We start from the raw sequence: 26,611 nt of genomic DNA on the forward strand, positions 1-26,611 counted from the left end.
GAATTAAAGTTCTGATAAAATAAAATAAAAACAATTCTTAGAGTAACTGCTAGAAAAAGCCTGGCGTCTTGCCATTACAGTATAATAAGTTTGAATATGGTAGCTAAAAGCCAAATGCATACATGAACAGCTGAAATGTTGTGTAAAGAAAACATGCACATGTTCAGCACAGGGGTTGAAGGAGCCATCTAAAGGCACTGGTGCTGTTCTATGTTTAGAGTAAATAACTCCTGAAGCTGCCCATAAGCATAAATACAGGATTTTAAGATACATTCACCCATGAGCATCCATTTGTAACACTAAAAAGAATTAGATATGTTACAGAAAATCACTTATAAAAAATCATTAGTTCAATTATATTTTTTAAACTTTTATTTATTTTGTTTTTACTACCAAGGTAATAAAAGTAAAACAATAAAACTATAATGTTATTTAAATTGATTTTCAAAACCACTAATCAGCTTATTTTTTTTAACTTAATATATCTTACTAAGGAGCTCTATGTCCATTTACCCCAACCTTCATCAAATACAGAAAGAGGTAGTGTCATAAACTGGCATGGTCCTAATTCAGGACCCACAATTTAACCTATATCTGAAGTTCCAGTCCTATCTAACGTGCATTGGTAAATAAAGTATTGGGAAAAAAATCTGACAATCACATCTTATTGGCATTGTTTGCTATTGAATTTCAAACAAAATGCAAAATGGTGAGCTGAAGGAATATCTGCATATGCAATACACAGTGAGAACCATAGCAGCAAGATCTGAGGATTCATCCAAACACTGCACAGAGGGGCCCACACCTGGGAGACCTAAGAGTTGTCTGCACACAGCATGCTCTGGGAATTATGAAGGAAGGTCTAATCAATAATTTCTACACACAGTGTACAATGGGCACCACAGCAGTTTTCTGCTATCCTTAGCTAAGTCATTAAGTTTCCTTTAGCAGGTCTCCCTATGCCTCTACTATGTGGCAACATTGATTATAACTGGAGCAAACAACAAGGGGTTGTTTGGGAAAAAAATGTTTCCATAGCCTAATTTACATATCCTATAATTTATTCTGCATCTTTTCATTGTCTGAAATGATAGCAAGTATATATAAAGTATGTTTTAACACTCGCATTTTGAACATTGAAATTCTTATTACTACACGTTGTCATTGTATTAAGTCATTTTGACAAAACTGACAAGAGGTGATAGTCAAAATTTCAAAATACCCTATTCCTGACATAGAAAACAGGAACTGGATAAAATGTCTTTAAATCTGCAACAAAGATTTAGTAAGTATATACAAACTGAAGAATTATATAATTAACAGCCTTCATTTAGGTGTTCAGAAAGTCAGCTTGATCGAAAGAATTAAAGTTGTTTGATTAAGTCTTAATTATTCACATACAATTGAATTCTCTCAATTTTATCAATCATTTTAATGAGTGATACATCTTTACCATTTAACACTGTACAGATTAAAAAGCTCTTAAGTATCATAATAATTACAACTTGGAACTGATAAGTGATGTTTATGAATCTTTTTTTTTAATTTTTTTAGATTTATTTATTTGTTATATGTAAGTACACTGTAGCTGTCTTCAGACACTCCAGAAGAGGGAGTCAGATCTCATTACAGATGGTTGTGAGCCACCATGTGGTTGCTGGGATTTGAACTCTGGACCTTCGGAAGAGCAGTCGGGTGCTCTTACCCACTGAGCCATCTCACCAGACCCCGAATCTTTTTAACAAAGTGAAAATCAAGCAAAAAGATAAATATGATAGATCTCTACTTCCCATGTCTCCAGGAACCCTCCATATGAGATCTGCTTGACTCTATCCACCAATCTTCTGTAATGGAGAAGAAGGAAAAACTGCTTGCCACCAGCATATTTCATCTTAATGGGAAGTCACATAAAGAAAGCTTCCAAGAGCTGGAGAGATGGCTCAACAGTTAAGAACACTGACTGCTCTTTCAGAGGACCCAGCACCCACCTGGTGGCTCACAACTATCTGCAATGGGATCAGTTGCCCACTTCTGGTGTGTCTGAAAACAGTGACAGTGTACTCACATACATAAATTAAATTAATCCTTAAAAAATAAAGGAAGAAATGAAAGAAGGAAGGAAGGAAGGAAGGAAGGAAGGAAGGAAGGAAGGAAGGAAGGAAGGAAGGAAGGAAACTACCAAGTTTTACTTAACACTAAGTGTGATCCCCAGTCTTTTCCTGTAAATCTAAATGAGAAGATAATGGATATCAGGTTCTGTAAGAACATCCCAGATTACAACCCACTCTACACATCACAAAACCATTCATTTTTAGTCATGAGTACCAACAACAAAGTATACAAAAGTTAGCCTTTAAAGGGAAACCTTTGAAAAGACAGACTAGAAGGTGACTACCTTTATGCTTAATCCGAATCCTCCTACTGTCTGTCTTCTGATGGTCACCGTTCTTTCCTGAAAGACAAGAGATTTAAGAGTGCTGAGTGTTTCTTCACACTAATGCCACTTTTTTCTTGTAGTTTTTGACATTGCTGTTTACATTTTGGAGAAAAATATTTGACAACAAAGGAGATGTCAACGATTGCATTTGGTGGAAATTTTTACAGTTTTAAATCACATGTCAATAATTTACTTGCCATAATAAATTCTACTAAATTCATAATCTCTGAAAATGTAAAATTGTCTTGTCTATACCACAATCTGGACCACAAAGTTATACATCTGTGATTCTAGACCTAATACTTTTAAAAACATCAACACATATAAACATACCAACACCATACTTCCATGCACACATGCACACACACACACACACACACACACACACACATCCATACATGTATGCACCATACCAATACACACATATGTACCAATCTCTTTCTCATTCTCTCTCTCTCTCTCTCTCTCTCTCTCTCTCTCTCTCTCTCTCTCTCTCTCTTTCTCTCTCTCTCTTCAAGTGTAGGACCCAGACACTCCATCAGTGGTACTTACTTCAAGATGCCCCTGAATGAGATACCAAGATGGATGCAAAAGCAAGAGGTTTATTTTCCAGCACATCAGGGTCGACCTTCAATTAGTTCCTGAGATGAGTTACTAAGAAGGGGACCCCAAATGGCTATTACAAGCAGTTTTTATACTTTTTAGGGACACAGGTTACATCAGCAAGGTTACAGTTCAAACTTATTAGCTAAACATATTGACCTTTAAATCTATTGACTACCAAGCATGGCATGCATTTGAACTCTACCTGCGACTTTCCAAAGGGTCAGGTAACTATCAGTCAGTACATTTTGAGAATTTTTTACTCAAGAATGTTCCTATGTGTGGAAAATGGAACTTGACCTAGCATTGACTCCAGGCAGGAGGGGGAAAGTTGTAAGGAAGGTATGGGACTGGAAAACTCCTTAGGGTCTCTCATCCTCCCCCCCCCCTTTTCTTGTATAAGCTCCAATTCTGGAGCTACACTCAGGAGTCTTGGTTATCTAACTCATATTCTTAACATCCTGTCCTCAGGGTCTCATATTGTTGGCCCAGGACCATCAGCTCCACTGCTCAGATTCTCTCTTTTGTGAAGGCTATAAGCTTGTTCAACATGCAGGGTCCTAAGGGCAATAATAGCAGGAAAACAATTAGGGGTCTGAACAAGTTGGATATGAGGGTGGTTAACCAAGGGGAGGAGTTAAACCAAGACTCAAACAAGTGCTGACTCTGTTCTCTTCCTCTCTTCCACTTGGTTAGCCCTTCTTTCACCTTGGCCACTGAATCTTTAAGAACCCCAGAATAGTCTATAGAAAAGCAACACTCCTCAGCTAAGGCAGTACATAGCACTCCTTGCTGGAGGAAAAGTTAAGTCTAATCCCCTCCTATTCTGTCGTACTACTTCTGATAATGAAGTTAATGATTCTTGAAGGTGACTGATGGAAGTTTCTATTCTCTCTATATCTAAATCAATGGCTGGCCTCAGACTGTCATAACTTTTCCCCTGAAAGACAAATGCAGAGGTCCCGGTGACTGCCCTTGCCACCTCCAACCCCAACAGAAGGGAGACAGTGAATGCTGTAACAGGTTTGGCAGACATGCACATAGGATAGGGGAAGGTACCAGAATCCAAAGGTACCCCCAGGAGGTCATGATCAAGGCCCAGTGATCTTGAGCATGAGCAGATCGATCTTGAGCATGAGTAGATCGTTCCTCTTCTGTACCATCCAGCGGGGGTCCACAGGGAGCAGGATGCCTGCAGGATGTCTGCAAGATGTCTGCAGGATGTCTGCAGGATGTCTGCAGGTGCATGGGAAGCATGCACCTCGGCTGTAATAATGTCCACCTTGAGGGTTGTGAGAGTGGTTAGCAGTACCAGGAAGGTCACTTTCACCAGGGTTCCAGCAATTGTGCCTGATGCCTCTGGATATAGACCCAATCACCAGTCTGGAAGCGGTGAGGGGGTCTCTGGCATCCCTGGAGCATTTAAGGCAGACAGTTTGGGCCAAATCTCATGTTGTATTGTCTGAAGGGCTTGGAGCCTCAAGAAGAGGTTCCTATCAGCAAGTCGGGATACCTCTAGGGAGGGCCCAATGGATACCAAGGGAGTTTGGGTTCCAAACAGGATCTCAAAAGGGGTCACATTAAAATAGTAGTGGTGTTATAGGCTCAGAAGAGGGCCAGGGGAAGGAGCACCACCCAGTGAGCACCAGTATCCAAGGTCAATTTAGTTAAGGTCTCTGAGGTTCTGCTCCTTCTCTCTACCTGCCCTGAGCTTTGGGACAGTATGCACAATGGAGCTTCCAATTTGTCCCCAATATCTCTACCAATCCCTGACTTACCTTAGAAACAAAAGCAGGACCTTTGTCTGATCCAATTACCCTGGGCACTCCAAACCTTGGGAAATTTTTCTGTAATATCTTCTTGGCTACCGTGGTAGCTGTTTCCTGCTTGGTGGTAAAAGCCTCAACCCATTCTAAAGTATCCATAAATACTATAAGGTGTGTGTAACCATATTTTCCTGGCTTAACTTCTGTAAAATCGACCTTCAAATAAACCCCAGGCTGCTCTCCCTTAGGTCTCTTACCCTGTTTGGCTGCATATTTACTTCCTGACATACATCACAGTGTTCTACAAGGTCCAATATATAAACCTTAGATCCCTTAACTGCTTGAATGAGCCTTCTTATCCCTCAAATGGGACCAAATGCATACATTTTATCAAGTAAGTCCTCACCAACTTGTTTTCTGGGGAGTATAGGTTTTCCTTCTTGTGTGTGCCACTGCCCTTCCTTTTCTAGGTAGTAGTTTTAGGGTGGCTAACAATCTGCATCCTTTTTTCTTCAGTATATTTTAAGTGAAGCCATCCTTTAGTCCAGTCCCATTTAACAGCAGGTGCCTCTTGCAGGCCCATAACTGCAAGTGGCCTCCATAGCCATTTATCAAGCCACTTGATCAACCTGGTTATTACCTTGGGCCACTGAGTCTCTTCCCTTCTGATGTCCTGAGCAATGAACTCTCATTTGCCAACTTCACTAAGGCATCCAAGAGATCCACAATTCACAATTTCCTGAATGTTTTTTTTTTTCTTTTTCTTTTCTCTCTGATTTGAACAGCCCTCTCTCTTGGGTGAGATGTAACAATGGTATTCCAAGTTCCAAGGCTTTGGTGAGGGCAATTAGGTCGGCTCTCTGAGCCTACATGCCAGAGGCTAGAGGTTCTGCCCAGATGACATTTAGCCATCCACCATGGCAGCACCCACTAGCATGGAGAAGACTGCTCCTATCTGTAAAGCAGGTAGCCTTGGCTTCCTGCAGAGATCAGTCTGAGAGGTCTTTCCTCCACTCATGGGCTCTCTTCACAGTTAGTTGTGGCCTGTCAGGAAGGAAGTGTGGAAAACCTGGATGGAATAGACAATTTTCTAGACAGATACCAGGTACCACAGTTAAATAAGGATCAGAATAATGATCTAAAGAGTCCCATATCCCCTAAAGAAGTAGAAACAGGCATTAATAGCCTCAAAACCAAAAAAAAGCCCAGGACCAGATGGGGTTACTGCAGAGTTCTATCAGAACTTCAAAGAAGACCTAATACCAATACTCCTCAAACTATTCCACAAAATGCAAACAAAAGGTACTCTACGCAATTTATTCTTCGAAGCCACAATCACTCTGAAACCTAAACCATACAAAACCCAACGAGGAAAGAGAACTTCAGACCAATTTCCCTTATGAATATTGATGAAAAATTCTCAATAAAATTATTGAAAACTGAATCCAAGAGTACATTAAAATGATCATCCATCATGATCAAGTAGGCTTCATCCCAGGGATGCAGGGATGGTTCAATATATGGAAATCCATCTAAGTAATCCACTAAATAAACTCAAAGACAAAAACCACATGATCATCTCATTAGATGCTGAGAAAGCACTTGACAAAATCTAACACCTGTTCATGATAAAAGTCTTGGAAAGATCAGGAATTCAAGGCCCATACCTAAACATAATAAAAGCAATATACAGCAAACCAATAGCCAACATCAAAGTAAATGGACAGAAACTTGAAGCAATCCCACTAAAATCAAGGACTAGACAAGGCTGCCCTCTTTTTCCCTACCTATTTAATAAAGTACTTGAAATCTTAGCCAGAACAATTAGACAACAAAAGGAGATCAAAGGGATACAATTTGGAAAGGAAGAAGTCAAAATATGATTATTGCAGATGATATGAAAGTATACTTAGATAACCCCCAAAAATCCACAAGAGATCTCCTAGACCTGATAACTTCACCAAAGTATCTGGATATAAAAATAACTCAAACAAATCTGTGGCCTTCCTCTACACAAAGGATAAACAGGCCTAGAAAGAAATTAGGGAAACAATACCCTTCACAATAATCACAAATAATATAAAATACCTTGGTGTGACTCTAACTAAGGAAGTGAAATATCTGTGTGATAAGAACTTCAAGTCTCTAAAGAAAGAAATTGAAGATCTGAGAAGATGAAAAGATCTTCCATGCTCATGGATTGTCAGGATTATTATAGTAAAAATGGCCATTTTGCCAAAAGTAATCTACAGATTCAATGCAATTTCCATCAAAATTCCAACTCAATTCCTCATAGAGTTTGAAAGAACAATTTGGAAATTCCTCTGGAATAACAGAAAACCTAGAATAGTGAAACTATTCTCAACAATAAAAGAACCTCTGGTGGAATCACCATCCCTGACCTCAAGCTGTAATACAGAGCAATTATGATGAAACCTGCATGGTATTGGTACAGCAAGAGGCAAATAGATCAATGGAATAAAATTGAAGACCCAGAAATGAAACCAACACCTATGGTCACTTGATCTTTAAAGGAGCTAATATGTAGCCTCCCCCAGCCTTGAGCAGGCTGGCTCAGATATGTTCTGCTACTGTGAAGGAGACCACCTAGGGAGGAGTCTTCCTACCTTGATAGGTCTACTGTTCTGTCACCTCTGTGCTTTTCTCCAAGACCCTGCTACCTGCTGAGAAGATGAACCTGTCTTCCTGAGACATTCCTGAATAAGCAACAGCCTGGCAACCATGTGCTGAGAGCCTGGCAACAAAGCATCAAGAATCTGGCATGGTGGGGGATAGGCCTTCCCCGTTTATAAGCTCAGACTCTTAAGTAAACTTTGGGCCTTGATCAGTATCTTGTCTTGGTCTCCTTATTTCTCTTGCCTTTCCCCCTATGCAGCCCCTGCCTACCCTTCAGGAACCCAGTTCGTGTAGCTGTAGGCAGCTACACTAATACCATACAGTAGTAAAAAGGCAGCATTTTCAACAAATGGTACTGGCTCAACTGATGGTTAGCATGTACAAGAATGCAAAAGGTGCCCATACTGGTGGTGCAAACCTTTAATTCCATCACTCGGGAGGCCTCTGAGTTTGAGGCCAGCCTGGTCTACAAAGTGAGTTCCAGGACAGCCAGAGCTATACAGAGAAACCCAGTCTTAAAAATCCAAAAAAAAAAAAAAAAAAAAAAAAGAATGCAAATCAATCCATTCTTATTTCCTTGTACAAAGCTCAAGTCCAAGTGGATCAAGGAACTCCACAACTCCACATAAAACCAGAGACACTGAAACTTATAGAGGAGAATGTGGGGAAGAGCCTTGAAGATATGGGCACAGGAGAAAAATTCCTGAACATAACAACAATGGTTTGTGCTGTAAGATCAAGAATCAACAAATGGGGTCTCATAAAATTACAAAGCTTCTGTAAGGCAAAGGACACTGTCATTAAGACAAAATGGCAACCAACAGATTGGGAAAATATCTTTACCAATCCTAAATCCAATAGAGGGCTAATATCCAAAATCTAAAAGAGACTGGTGCAGACTTGGTTCTTCCCCATGCCCTATTTAGAACTAAAAATACTCCCTTTTGATTCAGCCTTACTCTTTTTAAGATCCTTTTTGGGGATCCCATGCCCATAACTGTCTTAAATGATGTGTTTAAACCTACATGTTGTTGTAATAATAATCTGTATGCTAAGTTAAAAGGCTTGCAGGTGGTGCAGAAAGAAGACTGGTCACAATTGGCTACAGCAAATGAGCCGGGTACCACAAAAGACATCTCACCAGTTCCAGTCAAAGATCTGATCCACATACACCTACATCATGTCCAGACACTCAAGCCTCACTAGAAGGCTCCCTGCCGAGTTCTGTTTACTATCCCTTCTTATTCTGTTTTTGTTCTTATAAAAATAGAATATGATTTCTATTCTCCACATAGAGATATAGACTTCTAAAATTCTAAGATTAGAATTACTTAGTAGAAGAAGAGGGGAATGAAAGGAAATAAAACTTGAGACCTGTGATTCATGTAATTTGTGTCAAATAGCCCAAAGAGTTGTTTGTGAGCTTTGAAACCTGGAGCTAAGAACATAGCAGAACAGGCCAGGACATGCCCGGGGAGGTCTGTCTTTAAGACATTCCTGAGGCTGCTTGGCCCTAAAGATAGAGATAAAGAGAATGGCATGCCAGACATGCCGGATTGGCCCTGCACCTCCCTATCTCCCACCCTTCTGACCTAAGTTAAATGTTAACAGGCTGCTAATGTTTAAATGGACGAATCATGTGAAACCGTGCCAATTCCTCCCCCAGCCCCACCCCTTTTCTATAAAAACCCTAGCTTCCAAGCCTCAGGGTCGAATCCACTGTCTCCTGCATGTGATACAGTTCGACCCGGAGCTCTGCCATTATGGCTCCGCCATGTGGTAGACACCTCTGTCTCCTGCAGGAGATATGTGTCGGCCTGGAGCTGCGTCATTAAACTACCTCATGCTTTTACATCCAAGAAAAAAAAAATCCAATATGTACAAAGAACTCAAGAAGTTAGACTCCAGAGAAACAAATAAACCTATTTAAAAGTAGGGTACAGAGCTAAACAAAGAACTCTCAACTGAGGAATACCAAATGTCTGAGAAGCACCTAAAAAAGTGTTCCACTTCCTTAGTCATCAGGGAAATGTAAACCAAAACAACCCTGAGATTCCACCTCACACCAGTCAGAATGACTAAGATCAAAAACTCAGGTGACAGCAGATGCTGGTGAGGATGTGGAGAAAGAGGAACACGCCTCCATTGTTTGTGGGATTGCAAACTGGTACAACCACTCGAAATCAGTCTGGCAGTTCCTCAGAAAATTTGACATAGTACTCCCCAAGGACCCAACAATACCACTCCTGGGCACGTACCCAGAAGATGTCCCAACAGGCAACAAGGACACATGCTCCATTCTCCACTATGTTCATAACAGCCTTATTTATAATAGCCAGAAGCTGGAAAGAACCCAGATATCCCTCAATAGAGTAATAGATACAGAAAATGTTGCACAGTTACACAATGGAGTACTACTCAGCTATACAAAACAATGAATCTATGAAATTCTTAGGCAATTGGATGGATCTGGAGGCTATCATCCTGAGTGAGGTAACCCAATCACAAAAGAACACACATGGTATGTACTCACAGATTAGTATTAGCCCAGAGGCTAATATGCAAGATAGAATTCACAAACCACATGAAACTCAAGAAAGAGGAAGACCAAAGTGTGGATACTTTGATCCTTCCTATAATTGTGAACAAATTACCCATGGAAGGAGTTACAGAGAAAAGGTGTGGAGCAGAGACTGAAGGAGTGATCAGCCAGAGACTACCCCACCTTGGGATCCATCCCATATACAATCACCTAACCCAGACACTATTGTGGATGCCAACAAGTGCTTCCTGGCCAGAGCCTGATATAGCTATCTCCTAAGAGGTTCTGCCAGTTCCTGACAAATACAGAAGTAGATGCTCACAGCCATCCATTGGACTGAGCACGGGGTCACCAATGAAGGAGCTAGAGAAAGTATCCAAGGAACTGAAGATTTTCAGCCCTGTAGGAGGAACAACAATATGAACTAACCAGTACCCCCAGAGTTCTCAGGGACGAAACCACCAACCAAAGAGTACACATGGAGGGACTCATGGCTCCAGCTACATAGGTAGCAGAGTATGGCCTAGTTGCTCATCAATGGGAGAAGAGGCCCTTGGTCCTGTGAAGACTCTATTCCCCAGTGTAGGGTAATGCCAGGGGTAGAAAGTAGAAGTGAGTGGGTTGGTGAGCAGGGGGATGGGGAAGGGGATAACGGGAAGAGGTTTTAGGAGGGACACCAGGAAAGGGCATAACATTTAAAATGCAAATAAAGAAAGTATCTAATATATATATATATATATATATATATATATATATATATATATAGCCTAAAGAACACTGCTATATAAATAATATTTACATTTTTAATTTATAGAAGTGGCACATCTTTTAATATTTTAGGTCCTTTGTTCTCTAACTTAATCATGTTATTTTAGTTTTCAGAGTATGTTTTTGCAGTTTTGTTCACTTATAATGGTCTTGGTGCTGTTTTCAAATGAACAATATCATTTAGAAGTAAGTCATGTTCTAAGGAAATAGTAACTTTCCCTCTAAGAAAGGTAAGGCATTTCACTCAACTTCTTAATAATATAACCAAAAAATCTGTTCAGTAAGAGCAATGCATTATGAGCATACATCTTCTCAGGGAGTCTGTACTTTTCCTTTTGGGTTATTTCTTCGGAAAACTCCTGGAAATCTATAATTTCATGCTAACTCATAAAGTATAGCATGAATTCCACAAATTCTGATATGCTGTAAGTTTTATTTTCATTCATCTTAATGATCTTTTATAGATGAAATTTTAGTGCCCGCCACACTGTTTAAAGTTGTATAGACCTTCAAAACCACACCACATAGTCTTCATCCTCATCAATTATGCAACAAAAGCAATATTATGCACATACTTCCAAATAATAATGTGAATAAATCTAAGATAATGTCTTTAGATTGTCCTGTGAATTATACCATATTAAGCAAATGCAAGATATCATAACATTTGAAATTCAAAATAATTTTATTAACCAAAACCTCATACATTTGGAATGGTATTAAATGGTGTAAATCATATAAATCAGCCCTGTAATTTGGAGCATGCATCACAAGTCATGTTCTTAAAAATTCCTGAAATTTACATTTCTATTCTCATTTGTTACCCTAGAGATATAGTGGTTTCATCTTAAATTCTTGAAGAGAGCTTTAAACAGACTTGAAGAAAAATAAAGTGTGTCTATCTGTAATACAAAATCTAATGGTGACATTTACTATAGGTGATAGCCACAAAACATTCTTAACAGAAATGAACATTTTTATTGAATATTTCAACATTTGATATATGATGACACCTGATATAGGAACTTTTCTATAAATCACATTGAACTTATTTTCACATTTTTAGAAAGACGGCCTAGTCGGCCATCACTGGAAAGAGAGGCCCATTGGACTTGCAAACTTTATATGCCCCAATACAGGGGAATGCCAGGGCCAAAAGAATGGGAATGGGTGGGTAGAGAAGTGGGGGGGGGTAATGGGGGACTTTTGGGATAGCATTGGAAATGTAATTGAGGAAAATACGTAATAAAAAAAAAAAAGAAAGGAATTTCCTCTTGTGGTGTGACCTGTTATCTCCAGAACGATACAAATTGTAGAACATCATCATTTATTTTTGTCTCGTATAAATTTCACATATTAAGACCTCTTTTCCCTGGTTACTTAGGTCTTGCTAGGATGTATCTGGTCCTGCCACCTCCAGTTTCAGCCTTCCCCTTCAGTCAATCTCCATTTCCTTGAAACCTCCTGATTACAAAAGACTGCTTTCTATCAGATATTCCTACAGCTTTCACACAAGCACAGGCTCAGGGCTCAGAAAGGCTACCAGTTCTTTTTCCCATTATCCATTCTAATCTTCTTAGGATACTGCTAGCCTACCATACCATTTGCTTCAATCACCTCTCTCAACACATGCCCTTTCCTCTTGGACTCACTGCTATGCTTCTGACCTGGAGCTCATGAGTAATACATGTGACAGGGAACCAGATAGGATTTCTGCTCCCTCGCCCCCTCCCTCCCTCCCTCCTTCCCTCCCTCCCTCCCTCTCTCCCCCTCCCCCTCCCCCTCCCCCTCCCCCTCCCCCTCTCCCTCTCCCTCTCTCCCTCTATGCTATCCTATACAACCCCAGCTGCCTGAGTCATATGTCCAGATCATGCTGGAACTTGGTACTCTTTCCTGAGATCAAGTCCTATCAATTGCCAGTGGATTTCTTAAACTCTGCTCCACCTGATAGCTCACCTAAGACTCACATTCTACTTACATGCTCAGTTTCATTTATTTCTTCACTATTTCTACCCCTCTCATGACTGGCCTATCCTATAAACAACGAGCAACTGATCCTGATGAATCCTTCTGACACTTGCCTCCACTACCACCACTACCACCACTTCCAATTACCTGGTCTACCACTATTAGTGTAGACAGTGCATATATTTAGTCTGTTGAGATCCCTGAACCTAAGCCTGCCTTGCACCTTGCTCAGAATTCAGATCTAGACATGGTTACATATCCTGTGCAGAGATCAATCTGGTGAGCACCTTACCCCAAATACTAGCCTGTCTACTCCATATCCAACGTCTAGGCTTAGCCCAATGTATACATGTGTGCTAGGATACAACCTGATGCGTCCTTAGAATCTGTCCTAAAGATGCCATTCCCGTATACTTGTATCTTGTTACATAGTCTGGACCAGACTGAGGAAGCATAAAATTTTATATCAGACACACAGCCAAGGAAAGAAATCCATATGAATAGAACTTATCATAAAAAAACACAAACAATATAAAATACCAAGGATTTCTTCCTAAATCCACCAGTGCTATAGAAATGTTCTCCAATGAGAACTATTTTGATGAACTCAGGACATATAACTTAAAAGAACAACAATAAACTTCATTAAAGGAATCAAGTAATTTACAGAATGAACAAGCAAACAGTTCATTTTAAAACAATGAATTGTTTAATAGAGCATCAAGAAACAAGTAAGTAGTGCCTAAGAAAACACAAATACACAGCTTAATAAAATTATAAAGTAAACCTATAATTTGAAAAGTGAATTCAGTACAGAAATAAAAATTATGGTAGAGAAGTAAAAATAAAATGATGATAGAACTTAAATTCTTACAAATAGAATAAATTAAATAGAAGATAGACTATTAGAACTTAAAGACAAGAGAAATCAGAACACACATGCAAAAGTTTGAAAAAATTTAAAACACAAACACATTAAAGAAATCAGACACCATGGAAAGAAGAAATGTGCAAATTCTAGAAAAAGATAAGAAAGTGATAGAATTCAATAACATAGATTATATCTTCAACAAAATAATTAAGAAAAACTTTTACAAACTATGTTAAGGCATAACCAAACATATACAAGGAGCACATAATGACAGGGATAGAAAAAAATTTCATGGCATATCATGGTTAAAACAATGAATAGAACAAGAAAAACAGCCAGAGAGAAAAATAAAATAAAACAAAACATGACACATATAAAGAAAACCCCAACAGAGCAGCTGAGATATTAATGGAAACACTAAAAACGGAAGAGCCTGGAGCAATGAACTCCAATGCTCTAAAACAGACTGACTGATATGGATTACCATATCCAACAAAAATACACACCTTAGTTGAAGGTAAAAAAAAAATCATTCATGACACAAAGTTGCTAAAAGAGTTACAGACAACTACACCAGTACCAAAAAGAGTAATGAAAGCAATACTTCAGACTGAAGAAAGTAAGAACAGACCAAAAACTGTAGAAAGAAAACTATGAACCCATTATCACTAAAACACCGAGTACACTAAGACCATAAACAGCAAACAAACAAAAACCCAAGTAAAAAATTATTGTAATCAACATAAACTTTTCAACAATAACTCTCAATATTAATATACTCAACTCTAATTTAAAAACAGAAAAGAAGCTAGCTGAATGGATCCAGAAACAAAAGCTATCTACCTGTGGTACATAAGGAACATGTCTTACTTTTATAGATGGAAACAATTTTCAAGTAATGAAATGCATGAAAATATTACAATCAAATACAGCCAGGAAACAAGATAACACTACTATCCTAAGATCCAGTAGACTTTAACCTAAAGCTAATTAGAAAAGACAAGGGAGTATACTAACTCTAATCAAGGGAACAATTAGCCAATGCATTGTAATTCTAAACATTAATTCACCAGACTGTTATGCACAGTTTTGTAAAAGGCGTAATTAAAGACACAGATTAACACTGACTCAACACTATATGATTTTAATACTTCACTTTCTCTGAAAGACAGATCATTTTGCAAAATTAAACAGAGAAATATCAGAATTAAATGGCATCATACAGCAAATAGACTTAAATATTTTAAAAATATTCTACCCAAACAACAGAAAATATATATTATACTCAGCAGCTCATAGGATCTTCTCTAAAATGCACCACATCCTGGGAAATCAACCTAACCTAAATAAATTCAGAAAAACAGGTGAAATAATCGACTGTATCCTACCTGAAACAATTGTTACAAAACTTAAAATTGACTGAAAAATATCTAACAAAAATATATATACTCAACCAGGGGCTTATAAAACTCATTACCTAATGATGGATGGGTTAAAGTCAAAATTAAAAGATCAAAAATATCTGAAAATAGACAAAAATGAAAATAAAACATAATCTCTGGGACATATTAGAAGAAGTCTCTGAACTACTATATTTTTAAAAATTAGAAAAATGCCAGGCAATGCTGGCGAATGCCTTTAATCCCAGCACTTGGGAGGCAGAGGCAGGCAGATTTCTGAGTTTGAGGCCAGCCTGGTCTGCAGAGTAAGTTCCAGGACAGCCAGGGTTATACAGAGAAACCCTGTATGGAAAAGAAAAAAAAAAATCAAAAAAAACAAAAATGAAATAATGATGCAAATTAAAATGTGTAAAAAGAAGAACAAACTAAGTCCAAATACAATTGACAGCAAGAAATAAAATCCAGGCCAGCACTTGGTCACTTAGGGCACGGAGTCAGTGGACACACCCACGGTCCCTAGAGGACTCTCCACTTGATCTTAGGATCACTGGTGAGAGGAACACAACATCTGTTCCTATCCAATAGTCCGGGACATCAGACAGCAGAAGGGAAGCAGAAAACCTGACCTAACCAGGGGCACAAGTCCCTTCTGGTAGGCAACAGCACCAGGTCACCTAGGGCACAGAATCGGCAGACACCCCCATGGTCACCAGAGGACTCTCGACGCGATCTTAGGATCAATGAGCAGATAGATTTAAGGTCCCAAAGGAGACACCACTTCCAGGCACTGTAACAGGCCCAGGATCTTAGGACAACAGGATCCCAGGATAACAGAATCTGGGTCACACCAGTATTTCAGGGTCTCAGAGGAAGCTTGACTGACAAAAACTCTGACACACCCAGAATCTCAGGTTCAGAGGAGCCCAAAATCAAAGTATCACAGAGAAAGCTGGACTCTGAGGAGTCCTGAATCAACTGGGATTATTGGAAGGACAGGCTCCAATCAGATATATTGAGGGCAACAAGCACTTGAGATAAACAGATGACAGGAGGAAAGCATAAGAACAGAAGCAACAGAAACTAAGGTTACTTGGCATCATAATAACCAAATGTCCCCAACTTAGCAAGTCCTGTATACACCATCATACAAGAAAAGCAAGACATGGATCTAAAGTCACTTCTCATGATGATGATGGAGGACTTTAAGAAGTAAATACAGGAAAACACAGGTAAACACCTAAAAGCCTTTAAAGAAGAAACACAAAAATGCATTAGAGAGTTACAGGAAAACACTACCAAACAGGTGATGGAATTGAACAAGACCTAAAAACAGAAGTAGATACAATAAAGAAAACCCAAATTGAGATAACTCTGGAGATAGAAACCCTAGGAAAGAAATCAGAAACCATAGATGAGAGCATGAGCAACAGAATACAAGAGATGGAAGAGAGAATCTGAGGTACAGAAGATTCCATAGGGAATATAGACACAACAATCAAAGAAAATGCAAAATGCAAAAACATCCTAACTCAAAACATCCAGGAAATGCAGGACACAATGAGAAGATCAAACCTACAGATAAAAGGAGTAGATGAGAATGAAGATTTTCAACTTAAAGGGCCAGCAAATATCTTCAACAAATTATTGAAGAAAACTTCCCTAAACTAAAGAAAGAGATGCCCATGAACTTACAAGAAGCCTACAGAACTCCAAATAGACTGGATCCAGAAAAGAAATTCCTCTCGACATATAATAGTCAGAACAACAAATGTACTAAATAAAGACAGGATATTAAAAGCAGTAAGGGAAAAGGGTCAAGTAACATATAAAGGAAGACCTATTAGAATTACTACAGACTTCTCACCAGAGATTATGAAAGCCAGAAGACCCTGGACACATGTCATAGAGACCCTAAGAGAACACAAATGCCAGCCCACGCTAGTAAACCCAGGAAAACTCTCAATTACCATAGATGGAGAAACCAAAGTATTCCATGACAAAACCAAATTCACACATCTTTCCATGCATCCAACCCTTCAAAGGATAATAACAGCAAAACACCAATACAAGGATGAAAACTCTGCCCTTAAAAAAGCAAGACAGTAATCCTTCAACAAACCTAAAAGAAGACAGCCACAAGAAGAACAGAATCCCAACTCTAACAACAAAAATAACAGGAAGTAACAATTACTTTTCCTTAATATCTCTTAATATCAATGGAGACAATTCCCCCAATAAAAAGACATAGACTAAGAGCCTGGCTACACAAACAGGACCCAACATTTTGCTGCTTACAGGAAACCCACCTCAGGGAAAAAGACAGACACTACCTCAAGTGAAAGACTGGAAAATAAGTTTCCAAGCAAAAGGTCTGAAGAAACAAGCTGGAGTACCCATTCCAATATTGAATAAAATCGACTTCCAACCCAAAGTTATCAAAAAAGACAAGGAAGGGCACTTCATATTCATCAAAGGTAAAATCTTCCAAGATGAACTCTCAATTCGGAATAATTATGCTCCAAATGCAAGGGTAGCCACATTCATTAAAGAAAATTTAGTAAAGCTCAAAGCACACAATGAACTTCACACAATAATAGTGGGAGACTTCAACACCCCACTCTCACCAATGGAGAGATCCTGGAAACAGAAACTAAACAGAGACAGTGAAACTAACAGAAGTTATGAAACAAATGTATTTAACAGATATCTACAGAACATTTTATCCTAAATCAAAAGGATATACCTTCTTTTAGCACCTCATGGTACCTTCTCCAAAATTGACCATAAAATTGGTCACAAAACAGGCCTCAACAGATACAAAAATATTGAAATTGTCCTATGCATCCTATCAGATCACCACGAACTAAGGCTGATCTTCAGTAACAACATGAGTAATACAAAGCCAACATTCATGTGGAAACTGAACAACACTCTCCTCAAGAAACCTTGGTCAAGGAAGGAATAAAGATAGAAATTAAAGACTTTTTAGAGTTTAATGAAAATGAAGCCACAACATACCCAAACTTTGGGACAATGAAAGCATTCCTGAGAAGAAAACTCATACCTCTGAGTACATTTTTTAAAAAAAGAAAGAAGAAAACTAGAGAGAGCATGCACTAGCAGCTTGACAGCACACCTAAAAGCTCTAGAACAAAAGGAAGCAAATACACCCAAGAGGAGTAGATGGCAGGAAATAATCAACTCAGGGGTGAAAACATCCAAGCTGAAACAAAAAGAACTATTCTAAGAATCAACCAAACCAGGAGCTGGTTCTTTGAGAAAATCAACAAGATAGATAAATCATTACCCAGACTCACTAGAGGGCACAGGGACAGCAGCCTAATTAACAAAATAAGAAATGAAAAGGGAGACATAACAACAGATCCTGGGGAAATCCAAAACACCATCTGATCCTACTACAAAAGGCTATACTCAACAAAAATGGAAAACCTGGATGAAATGGACAAATTTCTATACAGATACCAGGTACTAAAATTAAATCAGGATCAGATTAATGACTTAAAGAGTCCTATATCCCCTAAAGAAATAGAAGTAGTCATTGATAATCTCCCAAACAATTAAAAAAAAAAAAAAAGCCCAGAACCAGATGGTTTTAGTGCAGAGTTCTATCAGACCTTCAAAGAAGACCTAATTCCAAATGTACTCAAACTACTCCACAAAATACAAACAGAAGGTACTATACCAAATTCATTCTATGAAGCCACAATTACTCTGATACCTTAAAAACATGACCCAACAAAGAAAGATAACCACACCAATTTCCCTTATGAATATCGACATTCAATGGAGACAATTCCCCCAATAAAAAGACATAGACTAAGAGCCTGGCTACACAAACAGGACCCAACATTTTGCTGCTTACAGGAAACCCACCTCAGGGAAAAAGACAGACACTACCTCAAGTGAAAGACTGGAAAATAAGTTTCCAAGCAAAAGGTCTGAAGAAACAAGCTGGAGTACATTCTCACACACCGAATCCAAGAACACATCAAAACGATCATCCATCATGACCAAGTAGGCTTTGTCCCAGGGTTGCAGGGATGCTTTAATATATGGAAATCCATCAATGTAATCCACTATATAAACAAACTCTGTGGGAAGACATTCCAGGCTGTAAACAGGCCAGCCGGATGGAAATCTATTCCAGGCTGTAAAGAAGCCCAGGTTTGGTGGATGGTCCGCCCTTAAATCCTGATTGGCTGAACAAGCCTGCCTGGTGAGGTGATGTGACCTGTGGTCATTGGTGGGGCGTGGTTGTGGCTGGAGTGGAGATAAACACTTGTAACCAGGGAGGCTGGGGGATTTTAAGAAAGAAGCTGCCTGAGTAAAACTGCTTTAAGAAGAACCGGTGGTTGCATCTTTCTTGCTGGCCGAGTTGGACTCGACAAAACTCAAAGACAAAAATGACATGATCTTCTTGTTAGATGTTGAGAAAGCATTTGACAAAATCCAACAACCATTCATGATAAATGTCTTGAAAAGATCAGGAATTCAAGGCCCATACCTAAACATGACAAAAGCAATCTACAGCAAACCAGTAGCCAACATCAAAGTAAATGGAGAGAAGCTGGAAGCAATCTCACTAAAATCAGGGACTAAACAAGGCTGACCTCTTTCTCCCTACCTATTCAATATAGTACTTGAAGTCCTAGCCAGAGCAATTAGACAACAAAAGGAAGTCAAGTCGATACAAATTGGAAAGGAAGAAGTCAAAATATCACTATTTGCAGATGATATGATAGTATATATAAATGACACTAAAAATTCCACCAGAGAACTCCTAAACCTGATAAACAGCTTCAGTGCAGTAGCTGGAAAAAAAAATTAACTCAAATAAATCAATGGCCTTTCTCTACACAAAGAATAAATAGACTGAGAAAGAAATTAGGGAAACAACACCTTTCACAATAGTCACAAATAATATAAAATACCTTGGCATGACTCTAACTAAGGAAGTAAAAGATCTGTATGATAAGAACTTCAACACTGAAGAAAGAAATCAAAGATGATCTCAGAAGATGGAAAGATCTCCCATTCTCATCGATTGGCATGATCAATATAGTAAAAATGACTATCTTGCCAAAAGCAATCTGCAAAGTCAATGCAATCTCCATCGAAATTCCAACTCAATTCTTCAAAGAATAGAAAGGGCAATTTGCAATATCATCTGGAATAACAAAAAACTTATGATAGCAAAAACTCTTCTGAATGATAAAAGTATCTCTGGTGGAATCACCATGCCTGACCTAAAGCTGTACTACAGAGCAATTGTGATAAAAACTGCATGGTGCTGGTATAGCGACAGACAATTGGACTGATGAAACAGAATTGAAGACCCGGAAATGAACCCACACACCTATAGTCACTTGATCATTGACAAGGGAGCTAAAACCATCCAGTGGAAGAAAGACAGCATTTTCAACAAATGGTGCTTGCACAACTGGTGGTTATCATGTAGAAGAATGCGAGTTGATCCATTCTTATCTCCTTGTGTGGGGAGCAGGTGTGGCAGCAGTCCCAAGAAGGCGCCAGGGACTGCAGCTAAGTCTTATGACTTGCACCTGACTTCCTCATACATCTGAATAAAAGCCACAAATATCGTGAGAGCTGTGCAGATGTACCAGGTTACTGGCGAAGCCATTTTGGTGGAGATATGCCCCTGCTGCCCTGATTAGCTAAAGCTGCATACCTGGTGAGGTGATGTGGCCTGCTGTGAGTGGATGGGAACTGATAGTATATAAGAGTGAGAGGCCCAGTGCTCGGGGTCTTTCGCCTACACAGTCAATGCTCTCCCAATAAACGTGTGCAGAAGGATCCTATTGTGGTGTCTTTCTTGCTGGCGAGTCAGGTGTCCCACATCCTTGTACTAAGATCAAGTCTAAGTGGATCAAGGAACTCCATTTAAAACCAGAAATACTGAAACTTATAGCGGAGAAAGTGTGGAAAACCCTCGAAGAATTGGGCACAGGGGGAAAAAATCCTGAATAGAACAGCAATAGCTTTTGCTGTAAAATCGAGAATTGACAAATGGGACCTCATAAAATTTCTTCTGTAAGGCAAAATATTCGGTCAATAAGACTAAAAGACAACCATCAGATTGGGAAAGGATCTTTACCTATCCTAAATCAGATAGGGGACTAATATTGAATATATATAAAGAACTCAAGAAGATGGACTCCAGAAAACCAAATAACCCCATTAAAAAATGGGGCACGGAGCTAAACAAAGAATTTTCAACTAAGGACTAACGAATGGCTGAGAAGCACCTGAAAAAATGTTCAAAATCCTTAATCATCAGGGAAATGCAAATCAAAACAACCCTGAGATTCCACCTCACACCAGTCAGAATGGCTAAGATCAAAAATTCAGGTGACAGCAGATGCTGTTGAGGCTGTGTAGAAAGAGGAACACTCCTCCTTTGTTTGTGGTATTGCCAGCTTCTACAACCACTCTGGAAATCAATCTGGTTGTTCCTTAGAAAATTGGACATAGTACTACTGGTAGATACCGCAATACCTCTCCTAGGCATATACTCAGAAGATGTTCCAACTGGTAATAAGAACACATGCTTCACTATGTTCATAGCAGCTTTATTTATAATATCCAGAAATTGGAAAGAACCCAGATGTCCCTCAACAGAGGAATGGATACAGAAAATGTGGTACATTTACACAATGTAGCACTACTCAGCTATTAATAACAATGAATTTATGAAATTCCTAGGCAAATGGATGGATCTGGAGGGTATCATCCTGAGTGAGGTAAGTCAATCACAAAAGAACTCACATGATATGCACTCACTGATAAGTGGATATAAGCCTGAAAATTAGATTACCCAAGATACAATTTGCAAAACACATGAAAGTCAAGAAGAACGACGACCAAAGTATGGACACTTCACCTCTTCTTAGAATTGGGAACAAAACACCCAGAGACAAAATTCAGAGTTGAGATGAAAGGATGGATCCAGAGACTGCCCCACCAGGGGAACCATCCCATAATCAGTCACCAAATGCACAATCTATTGCATATGCCAGCAAGGTTTTGCTGAAAAGGACCCTGATATAGCTATCTCTTGTGAGGCTATGCCAGTGCCTGGCAAATACAGAAGTGAATGCTCACATTCAGCTATTTGATGGAACACAGGGCCTCCAATGGAGGAGCTAGAGAAAGTACCCAAGGAGCTGAAGGGTTCTGTAACCCTATAGGTGGAACAACAATATGAACTAACCAGTACCCCCTGAGCTCTTGTCTCTAGCTGCATATGTAGGAGAAGTTGGCCTAGTCGGCCATCATTGGGAAGAGAGGCCCCTTGGTCTTGCAAACTTTATTATCCCCAGTACAGGAGAAACACCAGGGCCTAGAAATGGGAGTGGGTGGGAGGGTATAGGGGACTTTCCGGATAGCGTTTGAAATGTAAATGAAGTAAATACCTAATAAAAAATTAGAATAAAAAAAGAAATAAAATCCAGAGCATTATTTATAGAGGTAGAAACAAAATAAACAATTTAAAAGAATCAACAAGTCTAAATGCTGGTTCTTTGGTATAGTAGATGCAGAAGACAGACAAATTCTTGGCCTAACTAACCAAAAGAAAGGAGAATGCCAAAATTAGTAGAACCAAGAGTGAATGAAGAAATATTACAACAAACACCAAAGAAGTTTAGATAATATAGAAGTTTAGGTAATACTTTTTTCTCCATAAATTAGAAAATCTGAAATTAATAGATAAAATTTTATATTCATCTAAGCCATCCATACTAATTCAAGAAAATATTACCTTACATTGTTCTACACATATGAGATTAAACCAATAATAAATTTCTTCTGACTAAAAATATAAAAAATTACAAAACAACTCAGGACAAGGCTGTATTCACAGAATAACTCTATTATACTTTCAAAGAACTATAGCCAACACTTCTTAGATTATTTAAAAAATAGAAACCGATCAACCTTTTCAACCTTTTCAATTTCCTTCTATGTAGCCAGTATTATTTTAATACTAAAATCAGGTTCTCTCCCTCTCCCTCTCCCTCTCCCTCTCCCTCTCCCTCTCCCTCTCCCTCTCCCTCTCCCTCTCCCTCTCCCTCTCCCTCTCCCTCTCCCTCTCCCTCTCCCTCTCCCTCTCCCTCTCCTCCCTCTCCTCCCTCTCCCTCTCCCTCTCCCTCTCCCTCTCTCCCTCTCTCTGTCTCTCTCTGTCTCTGTCTCTCTCTGTCTCTGTCTCTCTCTGTCTCTCTCTCTTTCTCACACACACACATACACAGAGGTGAGGGGAGAGAGAGAGAGAGAGAGAGAGAGAGAGAGAGAGAGAGAGAGAGAGAATTTTTCTCATTATCTCTACTGAATATAGGCTTAAAAGTCCCTCAATAAAATACTTGCAAGAACAAGCACATATCAAAAAGATACAATGAAAAATGTCAAATTTCCAAAGAAAGAAACAGATTTCTAATCTAGATTCCAAGACATCACAGAGCTATATTATATATATATATATAAAATAATATAACTTTATTAAAACCAATCCAAAAAAAGAAGACTTCAATATGAGTAAAAGTAACTGTAGACATATGATATTTGATGAACATGCCAAAATATACTGGGTTAAAAAAAAAGTATCTTCAAGCCGGGCGTGGTGGCGCACGCCTTTAATCCCAGCACTCGGGAGGCAGAGGCAGGCGGATTTCTAAGTTCGAGGCCAGCCTGGTCTACAAAGTGAGTTCCAGGACAGCCAGGGCTACACAGAGAAACCCTGTCTCGAAAAACCAAAAAAAAAAAAAAAAAAAAATTGGATATCCACATGTAAAAGAATGAAATTGGAGTCATATATGGTATTCTGCACATTCCAAATCAACCCAAAATGCTGAAACTACTTCAAGAAAACTTTATGTAAGACTATGAGACATAGAGGCAGCAAAGGAATTTCTGAATATGATGCCATGTGCTCAGGAATTAAGCAAATGAGACCACATAAAACTAAAAAGCGTCTGCAAAGTTAGGAAAACAGCAATGAAAAGGGGAAGTAAAGAATAATCTAGGGAAGCTCTGAAGCTTCCATGGAAGTGACACTGCAGTGGCCACTGTTGTCAGGAGTCTGCAGAGCCCCAAATATCTCTGGAACAACTTTTAAAAGGCAGGTCCTGTGGGAAGATATTTTAAAAAGTAGATTCAAGAACTTGGAAGGAAAGATAAAGAAGATGCTGGCTTCCAGCAATGCTGAAACTAAAGACATAATGGTGAATTGTAAAGGAACAACATGGCAGCAATATGGCCAGTCCTCATGGAGCTGGTAGTAGAGGACCATGGGGCCTGGTACTGACCACAGAATGAAAGTACAATGATCCTGCCTGACAAGTCTCAGAGTGGCCAGCACCAAGGACAGGAAGTATGTGGTGGCATGGAGCTCATTCAGATTCCTGTTCCTGGATGCCTTGTCTAGTCAAAAGATCGTGTTTACTCTAGGCAACAGCACCATGCCATAGATGAATCTCCATGATGGTTCAGGATTTATGGTGCTTCAGAAACCAGAAACCTTCAACTAGACCAATGACTTGTAATGAGTACTTGAATGTAAAGCTGTTTGGGGATACACACACAGACACACACGCATATAGTCATACACTCTCACACATGCATATACTGCAGTTTACAACACCACTTCTACAAACAATATTAAATGGAGAGATTGGAAAGATGGAGAGATGGAGTATTGTGTGATTAGTGGAGAGGTAGAACTAAAGATGTGATGGAGGTGACAGGTGTGGGAGAAGAATGCAGTGGATGGGGAAGCATACCATTACCAAATAGGTCCGACAGGATGGTGTGCAGCTGCCTGGAGCTTGACAAGGCTCAGCCCCTTTTATTCAGCCCACAATCACCCTGGCTTTGAGCAAAGATAGGATGTACAAGATGTAGAATGGTTTGTTTTCTGGACTGGGCCTCCTCAAAAGACCGACATGGTCTGTACTGTCCTTGGAAGCTATGTTAGTATCAGTAATCCATGCTATAGATAATTTACATGTAATCCATGCTGGTGTCTGGGGTTTGTGCTGTCACCCCAGGTCATGTGGATGCCCAAGATTTGTGTGGACATCCACTGCCACATCAGGAGGCCATGTAGACATTTTTGGTGTGTATTGCCACCAAGAACCATGACTGTGTCAGTGGTCCATACTGCAGTTCAGGGCCATGTCATGTCTGTGGTCTGTACTGCTATCTAAGGCCATGTTGACTTCCATGATTTCTGTTACCATAGAAGACAATGTTGATATGAGTGGACTATGCTAACTTGAAGGGGAGGTTGGTTTCTTTTGCAGTGATATAGATGACTGCAGACTCAGTTGAGAATGAAAGACTTTAATGACATCTCCCTCACCACCACCCCCTCAAAGAAATAGTCTAAACAGGGACTAGACTACTGAAGGGAACTTATAAAAATCATAATAGTGATATTGAAGTTCTTTAGAGTTGAAGGCTACTGCAGGAGTGCATGTGGGGGAGTATTCAGTTGTCTTTAAGGGGCTGGCCCCTGGGTGAGTATGGTCAATAAAATGCATTAAAAATTGGACTTCACAAGTTTCTTTTTCTTCCTCCTCCTCCTCTCCTGTCCCCCTCCTCCTCCTTCTCCCCCCATCCTCCTCCTCCTCCTCCTTTTCCTGCTTCTTTTTCTTCTTCTTTGTGTGGAGGTGGTAAGTCACAAACATGAAGGGGTGGACCTTGGAGGATTTGGAGGTGAATGTGATTGGGGTGCATTATATAAAATTCCCAAATAATCAATAACATATTATGTTGGAATAATAAATCTTGTAATCGGGGCTGGCGAGATGGCTCAGTGGGTAAGAGCACTGACTTGCTCTTCCGAAGGTCATGAGTTCAAATCCCAGGAACCACATGGTGGCTCACAACCACCCATAATGAGATCTGATGCTCTCTGCTGGTGTGTCTGAAGTCAGCTACACTGTACTTATATATAATAATAAATAAATCTTTAAAAAATAAATCTCGCAATCATGGAAAAACAAGATGATTTACCTTTTAGAATGAAATTTTAAGTGATCAAATCACAATAGGAAATGGTATAGTTGAGTCATTTCTTCGTATAGTCATGTCAAATTGAGTTTTTGTTAGGTGTCAAAAAAATTTTGTATATTAACTAAACACTGTATGATATTTAGCAACAATGTTAAGCCATCTTTAGAATAGATACTCAATGACTATGTAAGGCATAGTGCTACTGGACCAATGGCATCTGTTCAGCAACGTGTTGGCATGAATGGAAGACATACTTCTAATGCAGCCTTAAGTGGAAGGGTGAAATAATGAAGCATCCCATGCTGTGTTTAGCAAATTCTAGGCATTGGGACAAGAAAGCAGTAGTGAAGACACTAACATAAAGAAAACAAGGAAAGGCAAAAGAGATGGTAGTTGAAGTTTTGTCCCTTGATTCTCTTTCTATCATTTCACTTTTAAAATTCTATTAAAAGGATACAATGATTCTTTGCAGGTTTTATATTTTCCTTTAGTTAAATAAGATCTCTGACTTAAAACAAAACAAAACCTGTCTCAGAAATTTTTTTTATCATTCTTAGCAACTTGAGA

At 39.2% G+C, this 26,611-nt stretch overlaps 1 protein-coding gene across 17 annotated transcripts in view; it reads right to left on the bottom strand.

The window, feature by feature from the left end:
• The window catches only part of Sntg1 (syntrophin gamma 1), an 878,005-nt gene that overhangs the window by 311,889 nt on the left and 539,505 nt on the right, over positions 1-26,611 (bottom strand). For all 17 annotated transcript variants that reach the window (XM_085835546.1, XM_085835535.1, XM_029469832.2 and 14 more), the window contains one exon: positions 2,396-2,452. In XM_085835546.1, the coding sequence (XP_085691672.1) occupies positions 2,396-2,452 (57 nt within the window). The remainder of the gene's footprint in view (positions 1-2,395; positions 2,453-26,611) is intronic.

The sequence above is a fragment of the Mus caroli genome, unplaced genomic scaffold (assembly GCF_978045245.1).
Source record: "Mus caroli unplaced genomic scaffold, Mus_caroli_1 scaffold_1, whole genome shotgun sequence".
Classification (NCBI taxonomy): Eukaryota; Metazoa; Chordata; class Mammalia; order Rodentia; family Muridae; genus Mus; species Mus caroli.